We start from the raw sequence: 26091 nt of genomic DNA on the forward strand, positions 1-26091 counted from the left end.
AGAAATGTTTGTAAGTAACTCAAGCGTAAATGATACTTCGAATCTGAGGCCGGCGAACAAGGCCAATTTTCTAGTCTGTGCAATAATAATTCTGACGCCTCCTTCAGACGTTACCCCATTAAATTTAAGTACGTTCTTAGTTCCAGTAGAGCTGCTTTTAAATACTCGAGTCTCATCGCTTATAATTAAATTGTAAAACTGTCTTTTATGGACCATGAACGATCTTTAGTTACAAATTATAGGAGTTCGCTGGATGTCGGCTGGATCTTTCATGTAATCTTTCATTGTATGCGCCATTGACTTCCTCGTCGCTACGTCTATCTGAGTATGACTGAGCATTTAATATTTAATTCCTAGCTAAGCGAAAATCTCGGCGAATATTTCATCTCGCGTTAAAGAAAGATAAAAAAATCAAATTGTGAAACGTTTTTACGCTCTTGTCATTGTATTAAAAAATCGTTTTTATACCTTGAAAGCTGCTGCTTAAAAATCACTTTAGACAACACATAAACATCAAATTTTAGTACAAAGTTGAGAGTACGAGTACATCAGCACACATATCATTGTATCTATATGTATATCGTATATATTCATACGATACAAATATGCACATTGTGGCCTTTTCAAGATAAGAAAATGGAACGCGATTTCGCTCCGTTCTTCCGTACCTCTTTGCTTACTCTACGTTTCGCATTATTCAGTTGACAACAAAGCAGATTTTCTTCGTATTGTAATAAATTATCTAAGTGTTGTTTATACTGACCGAGGGTGAGTTTTTCTCCGGAGTCAGGTGGCAGTGTGAACCCGAGGAGTGCCATGGACGAAATGAGTACACACGGCACGATCAGGTTGAAGAAGTAATAGAGGGTCCGTCTTCTTATCATGATGGTGAATGTTACGTCCACGTAAGGTTCTGGACAGCACGCGTATGTTATTGTGTTCTTTTTGCCTGGCATGCCTGTGAAATTTTAAGTAAGTAACAAACAATAATTGTTAATATCAGTCTGTTCTGTTAATAAAGTCATGAACTAATGTTTATAAAACAAAATTGATATTCCCGTTTAGAACAAAAAAATATTTGTTGATAAACTAAAACGAAATGTGATAGTCGCCAATCAAAATAAGATAATATTGACCTAGATTTTGAAGAAAACAATAAACCTATCAATAACGAAAGAAATAACAACGATATTTTTGTTTATATTGTCGAAGAAGAAGAACTGATACATATAATTGAAATATTACTTACCTATCAGATACCACTCCCCATTAGTGATGAAATCTGAGAGGTCACCGCCTGCCTCGTCTTTAAGCACGAGGTCCAACTGCCGGGGAAACATCGTGTAGTACACACATAAACGTACAAGATGCACAAACAATCCTAACCAAAGAAATGAACATGCAAACCGTAGCAGGATCAAATTCAAACCCTCGGCATTATTTGCTTCATAAAGCCTGTTAACCAAATTGATTGCCGTTGAGGAAGAAATTTCGTAATGAAATGGTTTATCATTTTTTCCTCATTCCATCCCGTTTGCATATTTTATCAGATAATCAAATTTCGGATAACTTACAAATGTCTCGTGGTTTATTATTAAATTTGACAGCTTAAGAATTTGTCGCTTCAAATGTTTTATTGGAAAATGACTTTGATCCTGCGTACTTAAGGTTTTATATTTCACAATTAATATTTCAGTTACAGCGAAGGGAAATGTGAGAACCTCTAATGCAAGACAGGGAAGGGATGCAAGAACATGCTACATACAGTTTCGAGTAGAAACCACCGCCATACGGAACATTATTATACACCTGTATACACAAAAACACATAAAACTACACTACACTACACTACTACAACAAAAATTAAACGTTACTATGAACAGGTAATTTTTTAAAGCTAGGATTTTAATCTACTTGAACAATAAACTGATAAAACTCTCGCATTCAATCTGTACAAAGGCATTAATAAGCCAGTCACTTCTTATCAATTATATTCAGTATTGCGATCACGCGCGATATAATAACAGTGAATTTGCAATCAACCATCAATTGTCTGCGAGAGCCTTTACCAAAACAAAAGAATAGACTTTGGTCATTCCACAATCTGAACAAAAAACACATCTACAAATAGCAATTAACCTTTATAGAACTAAAACGGCAATTAAGGTAGATAATCCAATTTCCTCGGGTGAACGCGTTCAAATTCTAAATCTACTCATAATAGAAGTTGTGTAAAATTATAGGACGAAGGCAAAGTTAGATTAAGTCTACAACAAACACATGGTGTGAAACTAGAGTAATGAGCTTGGAGACGCGCTCGGGCACTGCGGAATTATTTAACAACTTATCACTCAATGTTCATGATATTTACGACACACTTTTCTAATATACTTATTAGCTTTTGTTTGCTATTTTGATGGAGTGCCAACAAAAACATAAAATGTATTTTTTCAGCTTTAAATTTTATTCTCGTTTATTCCTTTGATTTCTAGATTTCATGTCATATTTCTAGATGCTATAAATTTGCCCAAAAATATATAATTTTGTTGCAATGTTTTTGATATATTACCAAAAAAAATTGTTCAATTATTTATTTACCAAAAAATGCCTTCAACAATTTAAGTTGAACTTCAAAAAGGCCTTTGAATGCTAAATCGATAAACTTTGTAAAAGACTGACCATAAATTTAACAAACTACAGCAATAAAAATAAAAACTAGTTACTGAATAACTATTAAAAGTTTCACATCAATAAAAATAATGTACACACAGCTATCTACATAAATAAAAAAACTACATCAAAAGAGCTCTAAATAAAAATAAAACGATATAATTTCACTACAAAGTTAAAAAAAAGAATTGGAACATCTAAATTTGAGCTAAATTATTCGAAATAGTTCAATTTTTTTTATTTCAAACATGTTTCAATAGAAGTAAAAACGTCTAGAGGTTACAGTGTTGAATAACGTTTCAATTAAACAAAAAACAGCTAAATTTAGACAGAATTTATGTGTGTTCAACGCTTTTGATAAGAAATAAAATATCTTTAAAATATTTATCAGAATTACATTAATGTGACTACCATTAACTTCCAACTGCCCTGCAACTATTTCAATAGCTACGATAAAATACTCAGATCGAGTAATTTGCACTTTTGAACTTGCAGAACTATAGAATATTTGTAAACGGAAACCGATTTGCGTACTTCTGATTAACTGGTTATTTTACTTGCACTTTTAAAAGTTCATTACATCATTAAACGAAGCAATCTTTTAAGTATCAATTCTGTAAAAAATATAAAAGTCTTTATTTATAGCTAGAATAGAATATTTTGACCAAAATTACCAAAATTATAATATTACTTACTCATTCTCTCAAAATAATAGAAGCGATTAATAAATAATATTAGCGTTATTATAAACTAAGTTCATGTTAACTACATTTACAATAATAATTATAATTCAATGTTTAACAATTAAATAACAATTACAGTAATTTCTCTGCTCGAGCGGAATAATTGAGAGTAATAATGAACCACTCAACGATTTCAATTATAATAACACAATAACATTAACAGTGTAATAAATGTTTTTAAATTAGTCGTAATGACAAAAATTAATTAATTTTTCAAGCACAATTATACCCAATTCAAAAAATAATTACTTTTGTATTAACGTGATGCTTGTAAAATGTTACTAAAAAGCTGTTAATCCTTTTTTAATTTTTTTATTAGCCCCTTATGTATCCCACTGTTGGGCAAAGGCCTCCCCTCTTTTCTTCCAAACGTTAATCCTTTATTATAATGTAATAGTACATTTGAATAAAATGCAGATCTAAGCGATTTTACACACCTAACACGTCCAAATAAAAATGTATAATGCATTTCTAAACACATTTAAATATGACATTTGCAACAAAACGTTATTCAACAAGTGATAACAAATAACACAACAAAGTACAACACAAACTACACAAACAGTTTTCCGTATGGCGGCTCGAATCGTGTTTTATATTACAGTGCTTCATTTTGCTCCATGCAAAATAGTACATACAAAACTTGAAGGATATTATAATATCCTTGGTTTCTCACATGGTTCCCTTATTTACCAGTATTTATTCCTAGCCTAAACGTTAGTCTAATTAATTTCATCCGCGCAATCGTTTAATTTAATTATTTCAGCCACGGCTGCTGTTATTTGTAATGTTATAATGTAATTAAATCTCCTTAATTTAAGTGTAATTAATTGTAATGAACCTCGAAATTATCCGCTTTGTTAATGAAAAGATGTTTATTGCTTTGCTTTCCAAAGTTGAGTTTAATTATTTTTATTAACAACTACGGATTTACCTGCCAGTGTTTTCATTTTGAATTATTTTGTATTTAAGATAAAACTGTCTCAAAGGGACTTTCAACGCAGTCATTTGAAAGTCAGTGTTTTATATAATCACATCGTCTAAGTACAAATTTAATAGCTAGCAAAATCCCTGGATTGAAATAAAATATTCATTATATTTCTAACTAAGTATTAATTTTACACATCAAATAATATAATTTAGAAAAGAATAATACAGTGAGCTTGCAACGTTTTCTTCACCGACATAATAATTTACATTTATTTGGTGAAAGCATTTTGTCAAGTCAAGATACGCACGAGAGGCATCTAAATATGTAACAGTAATAAATAACCATCACGGTATTTAATCTACCAAAGAGATCTGGAAGGGTCTGACACAGGTATATTATACTGCTCGAATATTAGAATAGAGCCTAAAACATTTTGCATATTAGAACTTGGAGGAAATTAAGCTTACACCGATAAATCTTAGTTTAAACTTAAACTAGGCAGGTGAATCCGCAGCTTGTGTGTTTATGCAAATATCGTACGCAATTTACACTGAAGATATAAGCAGAATTCTAACTAAGTTGACCTCTTAAGAAAACAGTGTTGAACGACTCGTGTTCACAGAGTGGAGTAATGCAACGATTTGAATTAAGCAAAAGAATGTGCAATTTAGCTCGTGATTGAGATGATTAAGTTAAGAGCTAAATTATACAGTCCATAACTACCTTCAAATGACAATTTGCATCGCCACGTTCTGCTAAAGAGATAATAAAATTACCGCGTGTGTAAACAACTAAATACGTGAAGTGAATTAGAAATGTAGTTTTTTAGTAATACTTTGAGCGAAGAACTTTGAGCGTTGTAAAATATCGCTACCTGGTTGCCATCGTATGTCCAGCTACCGAACTTCATGTCACAATGTTGGTCGTCGAAGGGGAACCAAGTGATGTCTATCTTGCATGTGCTCTTGAATATGCCTGGCGGCACGTACAGGCAACTGCCGTTGTTTCTGACCACCACGTTGGTCTGGTACGTCCCGTCAAAACCTTCGTCAGCACTATGTACCAATACAAATTCTGTCTTAGCTTTTATCATACATCTGGTATTCTACAATTATTCTAGTTCGACTTTTTGCTTGACAAACCATATTCCCTACTTATAAATGTATTAATAGAATTATTATCGAGGACCAAAAAAGGCTGCTTTTCATTTACAACAGTAAAAAACGTCCATATTGTCAATTTAAATTAACGAATAATGTCTGATTGGACGGGCTGAAAAATTAGAGCAGTCAACTGTCACATTTCAAACAGCGAACCAATTTGAATACAGAATGGAATTCTTAGTAGTATTGCTAAAGCCAAAATTTTGCAAGCAACGAGTTTACACTTTATTGTTTTCAAAGTTGAGTTCCTCTCATTCAAAGATAATGAATGTAGGTAGATTGTAATAAATGAATTATCCAGGAAATTTTACAGAAATAAATTAGATGAACTGACCCTTATCAAGCCCACACAATGGCAAACGAATTTTGGGTACTAAGAGCATTCTTTGATCAGCCTTTGTAATTTAATTAAAAATTCCTTTGTACGCAATGCATATGAGAAATCTTATTTATTCATATAAAAGGTCCTTATATCGTAAATTAACAAGTTGTTAGAATGCCAAACATTGAAGAAACATTATTATGTGAAATAAAATTTAAAAAGCTTCAGTGAAGTCGCAAGAAAATAATGATTAATAAGTATCAAAGAAAACCGTTGTATTAACAACTTTGAATTTATTTTAAGTTTAAAAAGTAAAGTAGCTTTAATTAAGTACTTAGAAGATTTATTTGATTATAATTAAAGCTCTGTCAAAAGCAAATATGCTTTTAAAATAAAGCGTTTATTTTAATTAGTAGGTTTATATATTCAGTGCTTCAGATTCATCTGGGACGTTATTTTAGAGTGCTGTCAATGACAAGAGTAGAATATGAAGTATCTTTATCATTAACAGCACGACATCACCCTCTTGCTCACCAGACACACAAAACATTCGTTCTTTTATCGTTTAGAAAACTTAAAAAGGAGGAACGTTTTGCACTCTGAAAGGTGTCTGGCAAGCGAGAGGATGACAGTGGTGTCCAAATCAGCGACTAGCGTGCCGTGTACGTTTATTTTATTTTTTAGGTGTGGCAATACCAAGTAGGAGACGAGATACCACGCGAACGATTGTTACTTAATACAAGTACTAATCGTCACATTCGGGAGTGTCTCCTACTGTATTGTCACTATTCTGAAAATTATACAATTTAATAACATTAGATTTATATTAAAATAAAAACATAAAAACGTTAATATTTTATATCGTTTTAAATTAAAGCAATGGAAGAGAGGTAAGATTAAAAATATACTTGAATTACGCATAATATCATAAGCTTTACGCATTTGCAATTTAAATATAATTTATGTTGCTTATTCTATTTGCTTTGGTATAAAATTATAGCAATCTCGTCGCCGAGCTCTCACACACAGACACCTACAGCGTCCTTTGAGGAAATGAAAAGGACTTTTGGATCTGCCATTTTGTAACACACAACCATAACTTTTCATTACACACTTCTAGCACAAGATGTTTTAGGTGGAAACTCATTAATCTTTTGATATAATGTAATTTAAAATCTCATATATCCTTTAGTCTCATTTATTACATAACAAAAATTAGGATATATTTATATACAAGTATATTAACTTCCAAGTTCCCACACAATTTCATACAAGTCAACTCAAACAAAAGATGCTCTCTTTACGAGAATCATTCCGCTAGTAAAAACCTTTAAACTACTTACTTACAAAACACAAAATTACCACACAACAATCAAGCGTAACCTCAATTCAAAAGGTCTTTGTCACCATCCATCCGATCCTTATTACCTTCCACTCAAAGTACATAGCTTTCATTTAAACAGTAATTAAACATTCAGACGTTAAACGAAAACGACTTAAATATAGCAATTTGTCTGGCAACACCGTCCCAGGATTCTCAACTCGATGAAACCGAGATACCGGTTTACACCGGTTACTACCGACCATAACTAGTTGTAACTAACTTTTGATGTTGCCATGTTTAATTTTAATATGCTTTGGGATTTATTTAGTCAAGTATTAAAATGTTTAGTGTAACTTAGTTGGTTAAAATGTTGTTTCAACTTCTAACTAGCCAGATTGAAATTTCGTGATAGAATTCCAGTCGGATTGTGCTAATATTTACGATTTCTGGTGAGAACGTGCCTTATCTTGTGCTTTGCTTTTAATTCAATCGTGTACAAAGTATTTTGCCACAAAATTTCAGTATGAAAGTGGATAAAATTCTAGTGAAATAACTTTGAATGTTTCAGTGCTTTCTAAAGCAAAAGCTGTGTCTTTTGTTCTGAAAGTGGTACTGAGAGTCATACACGACGTCTGCCGTGAGTTTGCACTCTAAAATTCTTTTCGTATTTGCTTTGAAAAGTTTAAATCCAGCGCAAAATTCCTGCGTTAATAAAACGTATTCTTATTAGGAGAAGGCTCCAGAATAATACAGTTAGAGATTTATCTAGTCGAGAGAGAAATTTATGTGTACATCTTACTCATGAACACGGCTAATAGACACATAAATCTATAAGACCAAACAGGAGACGTAAAACGGGGTCTTGCGAAGGAAAAACACGATAAAATTCTTAGATAGTGAAAAGCCGAAATCGCCTTGAGCGTTGACTACGACAAAAGTGTTGTCGCGTGCTCGGTATGTAGTATTCATGGATGTCCCGACTATGTGTAACCACTCTGTTAGTTGGCGGCCCGCCAACAAATCCCTATTAACATGACCGCACCTCACACAGAACAGTAATGGTTTTAGGAACATGCCATATAAAATTTAGTGATTCGCCGAAGTAAATTTTAATGTTGGCTAGTTGAAATAAACTGGTGGTCCTTTTGTCGCATTGATTTTATGGAGTCCGCAAGGTTTTTTTATTACTACTGCATGGTAAGCTTTGCTTGTGTAAACAGAATCTATCGCTTGTTTATTTGGCAAACCCTGTACCCGGAAACACGGCCCTCGTGAATTTTCAAAGTTTCTGAGATCTTTTTCCAATATTAAAGTATTCACACTCGTTTTTCCGTGTTAAAAAACTTCAACAATTTAACACAGGACATTCGAATTATTGATGCAACTTGATCAAGAAAACATGGCTTTAATAATATGTGTACAACATTTTGTTAAAGGTTACTCTACACGCACGTACTTGTATCTTAAACGCTTCAATCAAATTGCATTTCGGTGTGCACTGTGCTTAACCCACGGCAAGAGATGGTAAACAAGGTGGCAACGTCATACAACCCCGTAAGTGATTTAAAAGCTTTCATAATCGAATGTTGTGAGACCTCTTGGCCAACAGCCAACACTGGCGCCAACGTTGCAAACATTGGTGCCAATATTTGTGTGTATTGCCAATAACGCGAAGTTTCGCTGTTTTGACGATTTGTTTATTGGTACAAGTTTTGTTTTTAAGTGTATTAGTTTGGGAATAAATGCTTTGAAGATTTTCAGTCTGTATTTTTATCTATCTACAAAAATACCAGCTCAAGAATAGCTTAACCCTGTATTTAATATTTATAAAAAAGAAACTATCGGGGTTTTCTTGAAAATAATCTTTATAAAATACGAAGTCAGTAGTCAGTCACAGCTATTTTACAACAAAATACAAACACATGTATTTTATAACCACAGATATACAACCAAGCATCAAGTACGTCCTTCACCAAGTACGTGCTACACCAAGTACTACCTACACCAAGTACGTCCTCCACCAAGTACGTCCTCTCAAGACATCGACCTGACGATTAACCGAGTTAGTAAACTAATCTGACATACCATAACACAAACCTCTAAGGTTTGATTGCCCCGAGCTTTACGAATATTATACCCATATATCATACTTGTAACCCAAAGTAATGTAATAGGACAAGTGTGTATATCTTTCTGACAAAGGTAGGGAACGGATAAAATTATTGACTAACCGGGGAAGAAATATTTAATATATGTCATGTTTTTTTAAGATACAAAAAGATTTTGAATCAATGAAGGAATGTTCCCAAATTGTATCTTAATAGCAAACAATACTAAATTATAAACTACTAGCTGACTCGCGCAGCTCCGCTCACGAATTCTTGTTTTTATTTAATACCGCGCTTTTTCAAATTCATTCACCTTTTACACCTTTCCCGAACTTTCACAAATAATTCAAGACCAAAATTAGCCAAATCGGTCCAGCCGTTCACGAGTTTTAGCGAGACTAACGAACAGCAATTCATTTTTATATATTAAGATTACAATTATGACAGTCCTACAAAAAATAGTAAAATCCAAAAATATTTAACTTAACAAAGTGAAATCTAAATAAATACATTTACTCCCACATCCACTAAATCAATTTTATGTCATTTTCTTTCTGGTAATATTATTATGTATATTTATGGCTATCTTTTTCTGAGCTGAAACTAGTATTTTACCTATTTATATGATTTTGTCTGCGTTGATACAAGCATTATTCCTTTTTAAAGAATTTACAGAAATAATTATACAATACAAATACAAATGTTTGAAAAATATACATTAAAATACCGTATACATGTATTCTCAGCACGTTATATTTGGAGCATCATAGGCTAAAAAGGAAGGAAACGTACACTGCTGCAACACAGCGTATCCTCAAAGCAAAGGAAATGGATTAGAATCGGTAACGTAGAGAGTTTTCCACATCACTAAGTAGAAAAAAACTACTCGGCAACTGCGAGAGCCTAAAAAGACTTGCTTTTGGTGCCCTACGGTACGGTAAACAGACTGGTTTGATAAAATAATAATTTCCAAAAATGTGTTTTCTTCATTTATTGATCTTTTGGAAACATGGATTACTTATAAACTAAAAATAATATTTGGTAACTACAGTATAAGCTCTATTAAGTTTGGAAATTAGAATCAAATGACCGCGTGTGAATTGTCAAAATATATTTATTTATGTACCTAAACAAGCGTCGAAAACTATAAAATAAATTTGCTAGATAAAATGAATAATTCAATTTATATACATTTTTTTATTATAAGATAGAAGAGTAATGACATGAAAGACATTACAATAGCAAGTAGACTCACAAAAAATAGCAAAAAAAGCAAACCCTGATTTAAGCTAAAACTAATGACCTAATAAATAACTAAAACAAAAGATAGAATTACTTGAACCAAGCAAAAGTGCTTAAAGTTTACGAGAAAATTCAACATACACCCGTTTCTTGAACAGAATTGGGTGTCATTTATTTCGTCCTGCTAGCAGTATGTAAATAGGACATAAAGAGTGTTTTACGCGATACAGTTACTGCCAAGACAAAGTCTTTTGTAAGGAGCGAATTACAATAACGCGAAGATTTACATAAATACATATCTCTTTAATATATCTCGCTAAACATAGAATAATTCGCTATTCTTAGGTTATATATCTTTATAAGTTACTGTCATATGTTTTGTATGATAATTCTTTTTGTAATTAACTTGTATATTTATACGAATGTACGAGTATACTATTTTTCTTTTGACGTGTGGTTAGCGGTCAACCTAGTGTCAAACTTTACGCCCGAAAGGCATGGCTTTGACATGGTTTATTGACTGTTATCTTCGTAGACAACAACCAGGGTCGACCTGTAACTTGCCCTCCAAAGCACGGAAACGCTCAGTTCAAATACCACTATGTGGTCACCCATTTATGGAATGACCGGTAAACGCAACCGGCTATGAGCACCTCACGAGTGGACTATCACAGTATTGCACAAGATAAAGACAACATATTAATTTACCTAAAGTAAAACAGAGACGCCTATATTTTGGGGACACCACTTCAATTTTAAGCTAGCTAGTCAAGTGATATCGGTAGTAAAGTTCTACTTTATTAGCACGTAAAGTCGAGCTTAGTCTTTGTTTTTTCGTGTGAACGTAGAGTTTAACTTTTCACTTTTGGGACATGAAGAGTTTATCGTAGCGTAGTAACTAGCTTAGTTATATTTTTTCTTTATCTAGCCCTAGAAGCAGGTTCAAACATCACTGTTTAGTCATTCCCAAACCATTTACACAACCCTTTTCATAACAATTTAAGTCATTTTATACCAAAAGCAAATCCCATACATCGATACTGTTTGTATTCATATACTACACATACATTTCTTCCGTTCTTCCTCACTCTAAGTCAACAAACTAATTATGTTCCAACAAAACAAGTAAGAAAATCACTCAAGTACAACGCTTGCTGACTTGCGAAAAGTAAGTGAGCAAATCGAATAAGCAAATCTTTTGTTTGGTCGATTCACAAACATTCCACCGCTAGCTTTGACTCACAGATTTTCCTCTCAGAAATTCATCCACCAGCTTAAAGAAAATAAACTGAGAAACTCGTATTTTCTTTAAAATGTATTTCTACTTCGAGATTTTAGACTTTATAATACAATCAAAATACTGTACGAGTCTAGAAACTGCAAAGGATTCAGTAAATAAACATCCTTGCTCATAAATAAAGTAAATATATGACGTAGAAATACTTAACCGGTCTATTAGCAGATTACAAGCCGTAACATAATAAACTCAGTGATATATCACGAACAAACAAGTTACTACCAAAAGATAGTTGACTGGCAAACATCCAAACGTAGTTTTTAACTCCGTTCTGCAATTTAAATCTGTTTTACGGTTATTTAGTTTAAACTTAAACGGCTTCAAATGGAATTCGGCCAGTTGCACACACCAGTGGAGCTGAAATTACACCCACACTTTGCAACCTCTGCATTATCGTGTCCCAACCTTTATTTTAATTCTGAAATCTCGTTTAAAATCTTGGGAGAGCGAATTTCGTAAGATTAATGTGGGTAGAACGAGATAATATAATGCGTTGTAATTGTGAAGTTAATGTATTTTTGGTAATTATAGCAGTCTGTGCACGTTTTCTTTGTGTAAGTTCGCCTTTTCAAATATGCTGAGTAATCCGACTCTCATTTTTTTCACGATAGTATCTAATCTAAGCTCGCTAAAGGGAGAGAAGTTATATGAAAATACATAAAGATATTGAGCCGAGAATTCAATAGGAACCCTTAAGTCAAGACTAACAAAGAAAATTACGCGATATACAAGCCTAAGGGAGGTCGTACACCCTGTTATGGAATCCATATCTATCCATTCCGACAGACATTGAGGCGATAAATAAAACTAGATAGCAACTGAACAAAAAAGCACGCTCGTAAATCTGCTATCTAACGTAATATCCCATATTCTATGGCGTCGTTAAACTACACTAGTGTCAGAGCCATAACTGTTTATCCATGGCTGTTCGTAAAAGTTATCAGGCTAAGATATACGTCTATAAACATCTGGCTTTCGGCCAGGTAAGTGCCGATAAACATTGAGCACACTTAACATTAAATCATGTGACACTGGCTTTTATATCATTCGTCGTTTAACGATATAATGAATGTAACTCGTTGGCCGGCCGCCAGATGGCGTGATACCGTCACTCTGTGTGCTCAGAAAATTTGTTTAACCTTAACGACGTCTGAACGAGGCGACTGCATCTGAACTTGTGAATAAATTTAGTGATTATATTAGTACTTCTGCAACGCAAACTGCAGCGTCGATTTTGCGTAATGAGCAAGAGTTTTCGAACAGATGTCGCGGTTTTGAAATCAACGTTGTAGAATGTTCCAGTAAATTTGAAATCAGCCGTTTCGGTAAGTTCCAAGAAATGAAATACTGAGCTCAGAATGTTTCCTCGCTGTTATAATTAAAAGCTGATTTTGAATTGTAAAATGTTCTGGTGAAATATTTCTTCCTCTTGTATTTAAGGACGATGGTTTACGAGATTGGTAATTATTTTGTGTCCGCATACTTTACTGTTAGGTCTTCCCTTGGGACCTAAACTTGGTAATTAGTTACAGACACTTTAAAATAGTTTCAGCAAGTTATTAAATAGTAAAAAATGGGCAGGGACAAAAAATAAGAAACAATTACTTTTTAAAGTGAAAAAAATAGTTTTCTTCCTCATATTTTGTGAAAGAATCTATTATTTAATTTTCTCTCTGCTCCAAATTATCACCTGAAAATACCTAACAATAAAAAATAAAAAATGAATTAAAATAAAAATGAAATATTTTCATAATCATTTCAAAAAACAACATAGCAATATTTAATAGAAGAGCTTGGAGTGAATAAAGGAAAATATAAAAGTTAATTAACTCAAAAATATACTTCCATTTAATTACGGACGCCATGAGAAGGGGATAGAATTATCCCATTGTGGCCATCGTTATGATTATAAAAGAAACTCTTTATACAATACTCTTTCTACTTTATCAAAAGTTATGACAAAGAATTATATTGTTTAGAAGGCGGAAAATAATAATTAATCCACCCATCTTTAACACTATTTATTAAAAACAAATGTATCACTAATAGAGGATTTTTTGTCTCCCTCTATTTTTGTGTTAATACATATTTAATTTTCTACAATACAGACGTAACAAAAATAAAATTCTAAATCACCCCTTAAATTCCGACATGAAAATATACATAACAATATAAAGAACATAAACTGAAAGTCGTAAAACATAAGTAAATAAATTTACTACTATATAAATCCTCTATGGAAACTCTTGACAAATTAAATTTATTTTTCATAAACAGAAAATAATTTAGTTACTGGCCATAAAAAAACTTGACAACTTTTCAATTATGGAATAGAGTTTCCCGCCACAGAAAAAAAAAACAAAACACTTTTTATTAAGAACAATTACTTGACAGTTTGAAATAAAAAATGGCCTTTAAAATTAAAATAAAAAATAGTGAAAAGGTCATACCCATCGCCGATATTCTCACCTATTGTACATAAGCACGTCTGGCTTCCACAGCTTGTTCGGTGTAATCCTGAGATCCTTGACGCCGCCATACTCGCTGTCGTTCCACCTCAGGTTGTAGTCATTCCACTCCTGCCACATTTACCAACACAATCAGAGACATCATTACCAACATTATAGCGAGCAAAAAAATGGATTACTTTCAAAAAAGAAGGTTTAATTAACTCGGATAAAAAGGTGCTAGACACCTTGAAGCACAACTTTGAAGTGTCAACAGAGTTTATGAAGTGCAGTGCCGTGAAAGGTGAATGACAAAATGTGTAAAAACGTTGTAACTTTTCATGAAAAGTTTTCCGTGTAGTTCGTTTACGAATTTTTGAAGCTTAAATATTGTATGTAAAAAAGAAGTTGAGATAAAAATTTCTGTACTCTTGAATTATTTTGACATTTGAAATTACTAAATACTTTATTGTAAAACAATGCGAACGGTCAGAAACAACGTTGTCATCGTTGGAGTAAAAGAATGGAATTTTGAAATGTCAAATACGAAATACGAATAAAAAAGAATATTCCAGTTGTTTGCTCGCCAGTGTTCGGGTCGGTGTGACGTTTTTAGCCGATCTCAACGGAACAAGACCTCTTTTGATATGATTTTGTATTGTGTTAGTACGCACCCTTTCCGAGTGGCCGGCCGCTCCATTTGTTATGGATAAGCTGATTTTTCGATCGTATTAAACCTCTGTCACTTTTGTTAGCGACTTTCCGAATTTTGTTTGTATTTTTTGTTACGTTTTGTAAGTTAATTTAACTGGGGAAATGTGAGTCACTCTACACCTCTTATTTAAATATATCCCTCATACTTTTATGATAAAATATTTTATGCGAATATTTTATTTGATTTCATTGATTTTTGGTTTTAACGACCTTTTTTCAGATAGACTAGATTTTTTTACTAACAAACTAAAAATGAAGTTAAAGACCAATTAAATTCTATTTGCTTCATAAATATATCTTGGCATTATAACACATTTTTGTTAACTTAATTACATTTTAAGCAAGAAATATACACACACGTCTTACATATAACTTACTTACTTAATATAACTTAGCCTTTTCAATATTTTCTCATATTTAATCAGCCCACGTTCTACTTAACCCTTCACCAAAGTCTGTATATTTTGAAAGCAAATATCGTTTCGACCTGCTTTCATAATTGATCTTGTATTTCTAAGGTATATCATTGTTTGCGCAGAATGTATTAAGATGTGCTATGAACTGTTATATAGTTCGTGTCAATAATTCTATTGAAATGATTTAACGTTTGTTGCTAATAGTTTTTTCGCGTGGAATGGAGCGTGTTTGACTAATGTAGTTAGGTGAATTTGATACTTTTGTAAATATTTTTAACCAACTTTAATAAAAGGGGGAGGTTCCTAATTGGACCGTCACTTCCGGGCATGGGCCAATATCATTAGCTTAAGCCTAACCTATTTTTTCCATTGATACTTGTGTAGCGTTACTTGACAAATATTTAGGCCCATCCATTATATTTTTATACCCAGATCCCTTATTTCTCAATTACACTAATCTCTGAAATTACTAAATCATAATTAAGATCATCACAAAATCGATATTCACAGATCCGATAGCTGAATATCATTAAAAGCTTAGAAAACAAAACTTTTCTTTCCAGTTATCATAATATCAAACTTACTTTTCACATAGGCTTAATACACAAGCAAAGCCCAAGGTCAAAGATGACAAACACGACTATAATACTTTCAAGTATCAAGAACGAACACATTTACATATTAACTTTTTACGAGCACTTCCACAACTAAACTGCAATTAATTATATTTGTACGATGTGTTTACATTTGTACAAACTAACTTTTCTATTAGTTACTTTCCTTATTTAGAAAGACTACTTTTCCCTTATTTTTTGTTGTTACAAGTATTTGCAAACTTAGTAAGAGTGTTACTATTTTGGCGAAGATCAAGATAATTAGGGTCTCATATAGCCACTTAAGAAATTATTTAATGGATTCTAATTTTTAAAATCAAATCGTCTATCGCTGACTAAGTTGTATATAAAAAAAGGTTTTGTATTAGTGTGATGACAAACTTAATAGTCTTTTTCAGGCATTGCATTTTTTTTTATTCTAGAAAATACTTATCGTTATTCTAGAAAAACAGATGTAATAATCTTTTACTTTAATTTGACAGTTCAAATTGTATAAAAAATTAGTGTAAACACATTTTTGCTTATGTACTGCGACCAGTGAAAGCTGATACTTTGTATCCTAGCTATATTTTCCTATTAGCGCCGTACGTTCAAAGCTTCACGTTGATAGATCGGTTAGTCGGTCAATCAATCAGCCGACCAGTTGGCCAATTAGTCAGCTACTCCTTTCATGTACGTACTAAATTACTGACACCGTTATATTTTGAAGTGTTAAGTTTGCTACACATATATTTTGTTCGGCATTATTAGCCAAGCGGCAAAGCCCAATACGTATAGATAAATGTCCAGGTAAAAATGCCGCTCGGCATCGCCGTGCCTAAATGTTTAAACCTAATTGTGACGATCAAACCCGAAAGAACTACCAGATTGGCATATGCTGAACAAGTGCAGTAATTGCTTCGAGTCGGTTTTGTTGTTCGATAAAAATGGCCGAAGCAAACTTGCCGAATTGCCGATTCGAATATGCGTATAACTTTAAGCTTTTATATTTATATAAAAGTATACAGCAAGGGTTAATTTTTTACGCCTTAGACGTTTTAGTAAAATGAATTTGCCTTTACGACGTCCGCGATTACAATTTTTAATCCGAGCCTAGGGGAGTTTTAAGCGGGTTTTCACGTTTAATTAACTTAACGGTTTATATTTCAAGGTCTTGTAAAGGTGTAGGCGAATTTTATGTAAGAAACTATTTTTAGTCTTTTGCAGGATTAATTAATGAAATTAATGTTGACGAGTTTAGAAATTGGATATTGGTAGCTTTTATTGTTGCTGCGCTGCCGATGTCCAAATTTATTTGAATCATGAATGTGTGCACATAGGAAATCGCAACCCTACACTAATTTCTTACACGATTCTAGATTAATGATAATACTACTCCGTACCGACCATAATACTCACAATACAAAATTATTTGCCGATTTCTTTCACAAATACATAACACTTGACTACGTAAGAAAAAACCTAGTTGAGATCGGCCATAAACGCAAAACAAACGGGGAGTGTTTCAGTATTCAATAAAAATGAAAACAACGATATTGGAAATCAAAGCGTACCTTCTAAAAATTTCACGCGACTTTATCCAATCTACCCGAAACCTTTTCCAAATACTAAACTCTAAAGCTTAGTATTCATAAACCAAATAAAAAGGAGAAAAACCTTCGAACAGTTTCCAATATCGTGGGACTACCACACCGGCTTCAATATCGTGTGTACCCAACAATAACTAGCCATTTAGATACCGGCGAAACAAAGCTGAGCCCTTCAAACTTCACCCACTCCACTAATATTACAAAAGTTGGACCCACAACTTAGCAGCCATATCCACCTCCAGTAATATCCTCATATTTGTATAGTATGTTATTAGATTGCCGACCGCCCCGGGCACAACCACTTACAAATAGCGTCATAACTCCAAAACTACTTTACTGTTTTTCATGAAACAAACGCACGTATGTAGTTAAACAAACTGGCCACATTAAAACAAACATGTAGTGTGTTTGATCCGACAGTTTCTGAAATATTTGGACCGTTTTCAGGAGCTAAAAGGCTGAAAGGCTAATCCAGTTTGAGTGTGCAGTCGACTGATAGCCGGTGTGGGAGCGAGAGGGATGTATAGCGCTCTCTCTTGAAGGGTTTGTTATCAATTAGATAGTTTAACGGCTTTATTGTTTTCGAACACATGGTGTAATATGTGGCACACTAACTCGTAAAGTTGTGAGCTTATGTGCTTATGTGACATACGTATATTGTTCGATTCGGCTCACTAGTGACAAGGGATTTGACATGTCTTATGTAATGGTATATTAGATCATTTGTGCTGTAATGCAATATTATTACGCAAAGCCGTATTCAAAATCAATTGATTTGGAACTAGATTTTGTAATTTAAGGTTAATTAGGTATTTAATTTGCAAAATCAGACTAGCTGGTATAGAATTCCTCCATTTTTATTTCCACTGGTTAAGTTTCTAAGTAGCCACTACCAAATCCTTAATTATTTCAAATGCTGAAGAAACAATTTTAATAAATTAACTTTCTCACTAACTTTCAAGGGAGAGCACTAACTTTTAAATTGGTAAAAGAAAACATGGTAACTTAGTAAATTGGTCGTTAAACAGAACTTTGAAATATAAACTTTATTTCCAAGTTCTGAAAGTATATTTTGAAGTGTTGAAATGTACAATGAACTATGACAAAGAAAAATATGAAAGAAAATATAAGACAACGTCAGACGCTCACTTTAAAAAGAACCATCAAATATTAAAATACTTTATTTTAAAGTCTCAAGAAGTTTCACGCGTTCTATAACTGTTGACAGTTAAATGACAAACTTCATGTATTAACTACTTTTAAGAAATAATGATATCAATAAACCGCTAAAAATATATTGGCACTGAAAATTTGTGTTGAATAATATTTTCTATAGTTAATTGTACATTTATATCAAACCTGAAATAAAGTAGTGTACACACAACACGTCACAGACACAGGACACAAGATAGATACATAGAATACAATAGCGAGAGAGAAGGAGACAATAAAGAATATTTACAAAACACGACTAAGAAGCAAAATTAACATGCATCGGAGACATGCTTAAAGAAAATATTTTGTAATGTTGAACAAACAAGATAACGGACTTTATGGCAAGATGTATACAATTTCCAATATAAATAAATAATGTAAACACATTTTTATAGATGTAAACACTTTCATATGAATGTAAACAATTTTATACGAATGTAAACAAATTTTACACATGCGCATAAAATCCGTTAAATATTTTATTCAAAACTTAAAAGAATGTAAAGTAAATGTGTAATTGTTTTCATATGATACAGCATGTTTGATACCTACACAAAGCTCGATATTTCTCTAATAATGAACTTCCTTGCTAAGGATAAGGCCACTGTCAAAAATTTGTATATTATTTCTCAAAAACAAGACCAAGGAGGGGGTACTACAGTTTCTGGAACTAAGCTGCCGTATTGGTAAATGCTAAAATAATTAGTTTTAGACGCTTAACAACATACCTTTATTGCTGGAATACTAAAATATACATATTTACATAAATATACAACTTTACAAAAATTACTCAAATCATCAAAAAATATACTCAGAAACCAACATCAAAAGTATGCGCATTAAGCATTATTTTTTAAATTGTTTTATTCGAAAATAATAAAAACAAACGAAACCTTCTTCGATAAAATCGGGAACTCAAGCATAAATAAATTCTAATCGTCATTAAATCATAAAAATAAAACGGGTCTATTATATTTTAAAATGTGTACATTTATTGTCAATTATGTACACGGACTTAAAAATAATCGCATATGAGATTCATAACGCATACAGGTACCAAGACAAAAAACATTTCAAAGAAGTAGAAAGGTTTTTAAAAATACATCTTTTATAAAATATATTTTTAAAGTATCGAAAACGTCGTCCCATCGAGGTTTAACTTCACAGGCAATCTATCGAGCATGGTAACCACAAGTTTATATTTGAACGAGGATATCTCCCATATTAAACATTCCATGGCCATGCATAGTATGAAAAAATACTACAATTCCTTGTAGCGGAAAACAAAACAAAATGTACAGCGGGTACCCAGAATGTGCAGAATCAATTTACAGTGTACATAACCACAGTTCATCTCATTAACAATATTTGTGCATATCAATATACAAGTCTTCACCAATATGTCACTTCCAATTGACCTACCGAGACCCACTTTAAACATATAGTTTAGCATGTTAGATTTTTCATTCAGAAAACATATATATTTTTAAGTTCAACATTATCACACACACTTAACGTCAACCATTAGTACATATTGTTAAATGCATTGCGGCTTACACGGCAGTTTTACTCTGATATACACAAATGTTCGCACTCGGCGCCCGCGATACTCACCGCACGTATACAACATATACGCGTATACATCACGTACATAATATATGTATGTATGTAGCTTCAGCTAGTAGTGCTAGTACTGTACAGTACCCACTATCACTATGTGTACGTAAGGTTAGGTACTAGGTTACTAACTTATGACAGTTTGTATGAAGGGATGCATGATAGGGTCTACTGGCTAGTCTACAGCGCGAGCCGGGGTCAGCGATGACGAGGATCTCAGGACATGTCAAGCAACTCCCATACAAATATCATAAACAAGTAAAATACAAAAAAGACTGCCGCATATTCCACAATGCTATGCAATTTTCATAACAGTCACAGATTAGAAGAATAACCGAAACAGATAGACAGAACGAAGGTATAATACAAAACAGAAACAAATGAAACAAGAGTAGAAACGAAAATAATGATCAGAAATTTTAGTGTTAATTTTAGGTTTGTCTTTTAATCACACTTACCAACGACAGCCATATATTGGTTATAAGTAGTTGATTCTTCTCGTCCTATTGGGTTAGACGATGTCAACAAAAACAGAAAGGGCGCAGTCAGTATGATGATCTAAACAAACTGTTCCACACCGCCGGAGACACAATACTTAGGGGCTGGGGCGGCGGGCGAAAATGTACCTTATCATGCGTTGTGTAAAAGCTATTTTCGCGCGCCGCCGGACACACAATCTAAATAGATATATTATGCGTAGTTTACAACAATGTAACACTGACTCCATGCGACAAATCTGCCGCGAAGGCGGCGCCCTCTGTCCGCGCCCGCCTCCTGTAACCTTTACCTCTGAAGTGCATTATAAGGTGTTTTAAGAGGTGCTGTTAAATCGTGCTCATTGAAAGTGTGAAAGTAACGATGTTCTCAGTTCGCGTTACCCGTTAGTGTTGGGATTGCGGGGGGCGGGAGGGCGAAGGCGCCATACCCGGCTCCTACCACTTACCAAGTTGAGCCAGACGTTTGTGGTCAGGATTTGATTTTTCTCATCCTTATTTTGTAAAAGGTAAGCACGCCGACGCAAGAAAGGAACGAAAAAATATGGTGAACAACAATACCGAGTAGGGGCTCTAGCTTTTACCTCTTAGATTTAATGGCCGACTTCGAATAAAGCTGTGTTTAAGCATTATTATTTCGTTTATGTTGACGACGTTATATTTTATTCGAGATTCGAGAGCGCTAACAACTCACAAAGTAAAAATCAGTGGACTTGCAAAATTCAACAATATTTAAAGCTTTATTCGAAGTCGGTTAAATATGAATGTTAAAAACAGAGACGAACCACAAAGTCGTTTTAATCCCTTGCCCTCGATCATTGGAGTGACGGATAATCCAGTTTTACTGAGGCCAGTCGTTAAGACGAAGCAATTAAATATATTCCAGCGAATAACAGGAGCAGTTGGGTGGTGAGTTATGCGTTTTATGATTCCACTCGGCGACGGTTGTTTTATACCGCAATTTGTAAAATATGACAGATTTTACTGTAGCCAAGTTCCAGACAGATTTGAATGTTGGATTGGGCTTTAGCTTTCCACCAGATTAGGTTATGAGACTCTCACGTTTGATGCATCTGTAGATGGTGATAAAACTGCGATCAAAGGATCGTTCTACTCGACTGGGCTGTTCAAAACTTATAATACTAGCTATAAGATTTCATTTTCTTATAAATAAAGTCCATCGTACAAGCAACTCTAATATATCCAAGAATCTTCTATAAAAACGTATAAAATACAAGCAAAAATATAGAAACCTTACAAAGGATTGTTCAATATTCTTCGTTTTATCTTTGAAAAGCATCAGAGAATATTCGTTCGGAACGAATAAGCCATTTCGCAAACAAGCAAAAACTTGGTACTTTATAATATTAATATGATGCCCGTAGTTATGGCTGAGTTATGTGATTGAATGTAATGTGATCAAGTTAAGTATAATTGAGAATCTCGTTGCTGTATTCGATGGAGATCAGTTAATCTGATTGGATGAGATCCTTGTGATTATTAGGCCTGTGAATGTATACAGGGTGTGTTTAAACTGTATGTACACGTAATACTACCGAATCATGTTGCTTATTGCTATTATCGCCAAAAAATATTGCCAAAATCATTCGCTACAAGGAAGCGCCTCCTTTTTTTACCAATTTCATGTTACATTTCTAGTTTTTTAATCAACTGTTATTGATCGTAACATGGACACTAAATTACTTCTGCGGTATTTTATGAAAAGTTTATTAGATATAAATATTTATAGAACTTACTAAACAGATGTCACTTAGTATTTAACTGATCGGGATTAAATGTGTATGTCATAGATCATCAGTATTGCAGTGTATTTTGACTGTTTGAATTTTGAAACATCCTGTATATGACTGCCCCATAATTCTCAAAGGGTTAGGCAGAGATGAATTACACCATCATTTAAGTAGTTATGTTGCGTCCCCTGTAATAGGGGGTGAGATTATTGCCATTTACCGCCACGGACCCAAACTCCGGACTGCAACTCCGTTTCCTGTCCGGGAGGTATATCGCTTAACTTGTGAGATATAGATCATGGTAAATTACTATAGGATATAACTGTATTATAGATAACTATAGAAACCATTAAAGCATTTGACGCCCGAGACATAATCTTATCTACGCCCATTCGTTTATGTAAAATATCCATGTGTTCCAAAGATGTGATTTTAGTAATGATTATGTCTTAAAGATGCTAAGATATCGAAATGTAGGTAGTAATTAAACTATATTTATTCCGGAACTGTCACTACAGGCCACCGAAGCTCCCTTCACATTAAGAGGAATTAGTTCTTACGACTAGAACTTAAAAAAATATATATGTATATCAACTTTATCTTATAACAAAATTTATTCTATACCTAGACCGATTATTTGTTATTTTCTGTTACAGTATTGTATAAAGACATCGTACACGATATCCATGTAAAGTAGACAATTTTCCTCAAACCCCATTCTAAAGTATTCACCACGGTCAACTTAAGGTAGGCGAAACCCCAAAATAATAAAACAAAGATTTTTGACAAGCCGACCTCATTCCTGAGGGATGAATATATGACATGTTTATGTAAGTCAGACTGTATATAAGAGGGTCGGAGGGTAATAAAGTTTTGATAAACTTTATGATACACAAAGATTTATGTAGCAAGACATTGCGATTGATTGATTAGGTGTAGCCCTTATTTTATGGGCAATATCGGATTTTTTCGGCTCCCTATTAATTCTGAGCATCAGCTTTTGGAACTTTTTTGGGTATTCAAGATATTTCTTTACTGTCTGGTGTCATAAGATGTGGGAAGGTTTTTTCTATGTTTGATTAAGGCGTATTTCTAACATCTGTTTGACTTTACTTTTTAAAAGCCGAAAATCTTACTGCTTTAATTCAACTTAAGTTATTCATATACATCAACGAATAATGTACTCATAAATCAAATGCAAAGATACTAATCGCAATACACGTAGTAAAGAACGTATTCATTTTTCACAACCATCCAGACTTTCTACACATTTATTTACAACAAGATAAATTATTAGCTTTTTTGAGATAAGTAAAGTGACTTACTCTAAAAAAGCAAAGAGAAATATTTCTGTAAATCTCGAGCATTCTATTACAGAATTATAGCCCTGAACTCTACATTTACAGATGAAAAACGGATACTTCTAGATGAAATTCAAACTGAATAATACTGACCCTACATCCTTAGGTCAAGTTAATACATAAACGAATATAAATAAAAGCGAAATCTTGAAGAATCCAATATCCGTCCACAATCGTGTGCAACTAGAAGCATCCATTACTGCAAACATGTTCACACTGAACTGAGCGTTGTTCGTGAAACGTGTTCATATTTTATAGCTAACACACGCGACAGTGCAGACAGATGGCTCATACTAACATATGTGTGATCCTTTGATGCTAGTGGTAAGAAATTACTGGGTGGTGTTTAAGTGATAGTATCACTGGCTAGTAAGATTTCGAAGGGGCTATCAATTTATGAAAAAACATCTTTAGTAGAAAGAATAGTTGATTACCCATGCCTATTGGTGGACAGGATCGTGGAAGGTATACACCTATAAAACCCAATCATTCTCTCATTATGGGAAAAGATCTGTTTCTCGCAGTAAGACAGTTCTTTACTTTCCTATGGTTGTAAATGCTAGGTATCTAGTCTAGCCTATTTCTAGGCATTTGATTAAAATTATGAATATGAATATGATGAATATGATTGGACAACTCACACACGGTCATTTGATTCCAAACTAAGCAGAGCTTGTACTATGGTAACCAAATAACTGATAAACATACTTATATACTTCTAAATACATACTTATATAGATAAATTAACATCCAGGCTCAGAACAAATACTCGTGCTCATCACACAAAGATTTGTCCCGGGTGGGATTCGAACCCACCACACGCGGCGCTCCGGTTGTTGCGGCGAGGTGACCGCTTAAACCACTGCGCCAAACGTGCAGTTCAACTTACTTAATTATATTACACTATCAAATTGTGTTGTATAGACAAGACACCCATAGTTGGGAATCAAAATCAAATCCAATTTATTTTGATTTCCTGAAAATATGGTGCAAAATGTGGTGAACAACATAAGAGAGTATCACACATTTGTCATTCAACTGACATGTCAATCGAATCATTGCTTTATCCACAAACCATTTCACTATCTAAAGAAAAAGTGCAACAAAACCGACCCTTTACTTTCATATTCCTTTCAAACAAAAACACCACAAAGAATCTTCAATAAAAACTGTGTTCACAAATTATTCAATACATCTCGCTCTCATACTAAAGTGTCCTTAGAACGAGAGCCTAACTTGCGATGGCACGCCTAAGGCACTCGTACTTTGTTCCGCGCGATTCTTTTTGTTTCTGCTAGAATTTTGTACAGTTTCAAATGGAATTCCAGTGACGATTGTTCGATGGGAGTGTTGGGAGATAACTGCCGGAATAATTTGATGATTGGAATGATATGTTTTTGTTTATTATTGGTTTTGTTACTGCGTTTATATTATACGTACATACATACGTAAATACATAGCTCTGTCATACTGTTCATAACTGCATACATACATACGTACATACTAGCTTCTTCTTCGCTTAGGGGTAGACAGAGATGAAATAAACAATGAATAAATCAATTACATAAAAAAGTACAGATTCGATTCCCAAGTAAAACAAAAAATTTATTAACGAGATCACAGAATGCGTTTTGTTTGTTTGATGGCCTTTAACATTTGCATAAAAATATTTTTTAAAAGCTACCGCTACATTTATTTTACCCTTTTAACTACAATTTCTCCTCCATACTCAACTATCAATAGTAACCTAGTCTCTAAACTTAACCACCTCTTGTTCACAACACACAAAACAAAACGACTTCCCAAATTCTCAATGCCTTGACCCATTTCTACACTCCGTACATCCTGTAAAAGCTTCAAATACTTTTTTTCATGTTCAAAGGATTTTTTCAGGCAGATATTTCAATTTCCTACAGTTGATTTTGGAAACGTTTCCGAGCCGCATATTTGAACGTACGCCAATCTTGTTCGCGCTGTCGTGCTGAGGTTTTTAATTCAGTATCGACTTGTTGAACTCTAATAGAGATGTTTATTGTATTCAATTCGTTCTTTTACTTATAAAGGATCCTAAAA

At 33.4% G+C, this 26091-nt stretch overlaps 1 protein-coding gene across 4 annotated transcripts in view; it reads right to left on the reverse strand.

The window, feature by feature from the left end:
- Positions 1-26091, reverse strand: part of nAChRalpha6 (nicotinic acetylcholine receptor alpha6) — a 125913-nt gene that overhangs the window by 13131 nt on the left and 86691 nt on the right. For 3 of the 4 annotated variants that reach the window (XM_076120997.1, XM_076120979.1, XM_076121006.1), the window contains exons 3-7: positions 20871-20915; positions 14270-14379; positions 5219-5399; positions 1250-1325; positions 764-958 (exon numbers count right to left, since the gene is read on the reverse strand). In XM_076120997.1, the coding sequence (XP_075977112.1) occupies positions 764-958; positions 1250-1325; positions 5219-5399; positions 14270-14379; positions 20871-20915 (607 nt within the window). Of the gene's footprint in view, positions 1-763; positions 959-1249; positions 1326-5218; positions 5400-14269; positions 14380-20870; positions 20916-21355; positions 21401-26091 lie in introns of all 4 variants that reach the window. The other variant, XM_076120989.1, reaches the window with a different exon arrangement.

The sequence above is a fragment of the Anticarsia gemmatalis genome, chromosome 1, assembly GCF_050436995.1.
Source record: "Anticarsia gemmatalis isolate Benzon Research Colony breed Stoneville strain chromosome 1, ilAntGemm2 primary, whole genome shotgun sequence".
Taxonomy (NCBI): Eukaryota; Metazoa; Arthropoda; class Insecta; order Lepidoptera; family Erebidae; genus Anticarsia; species Anticarsia gemmatalis.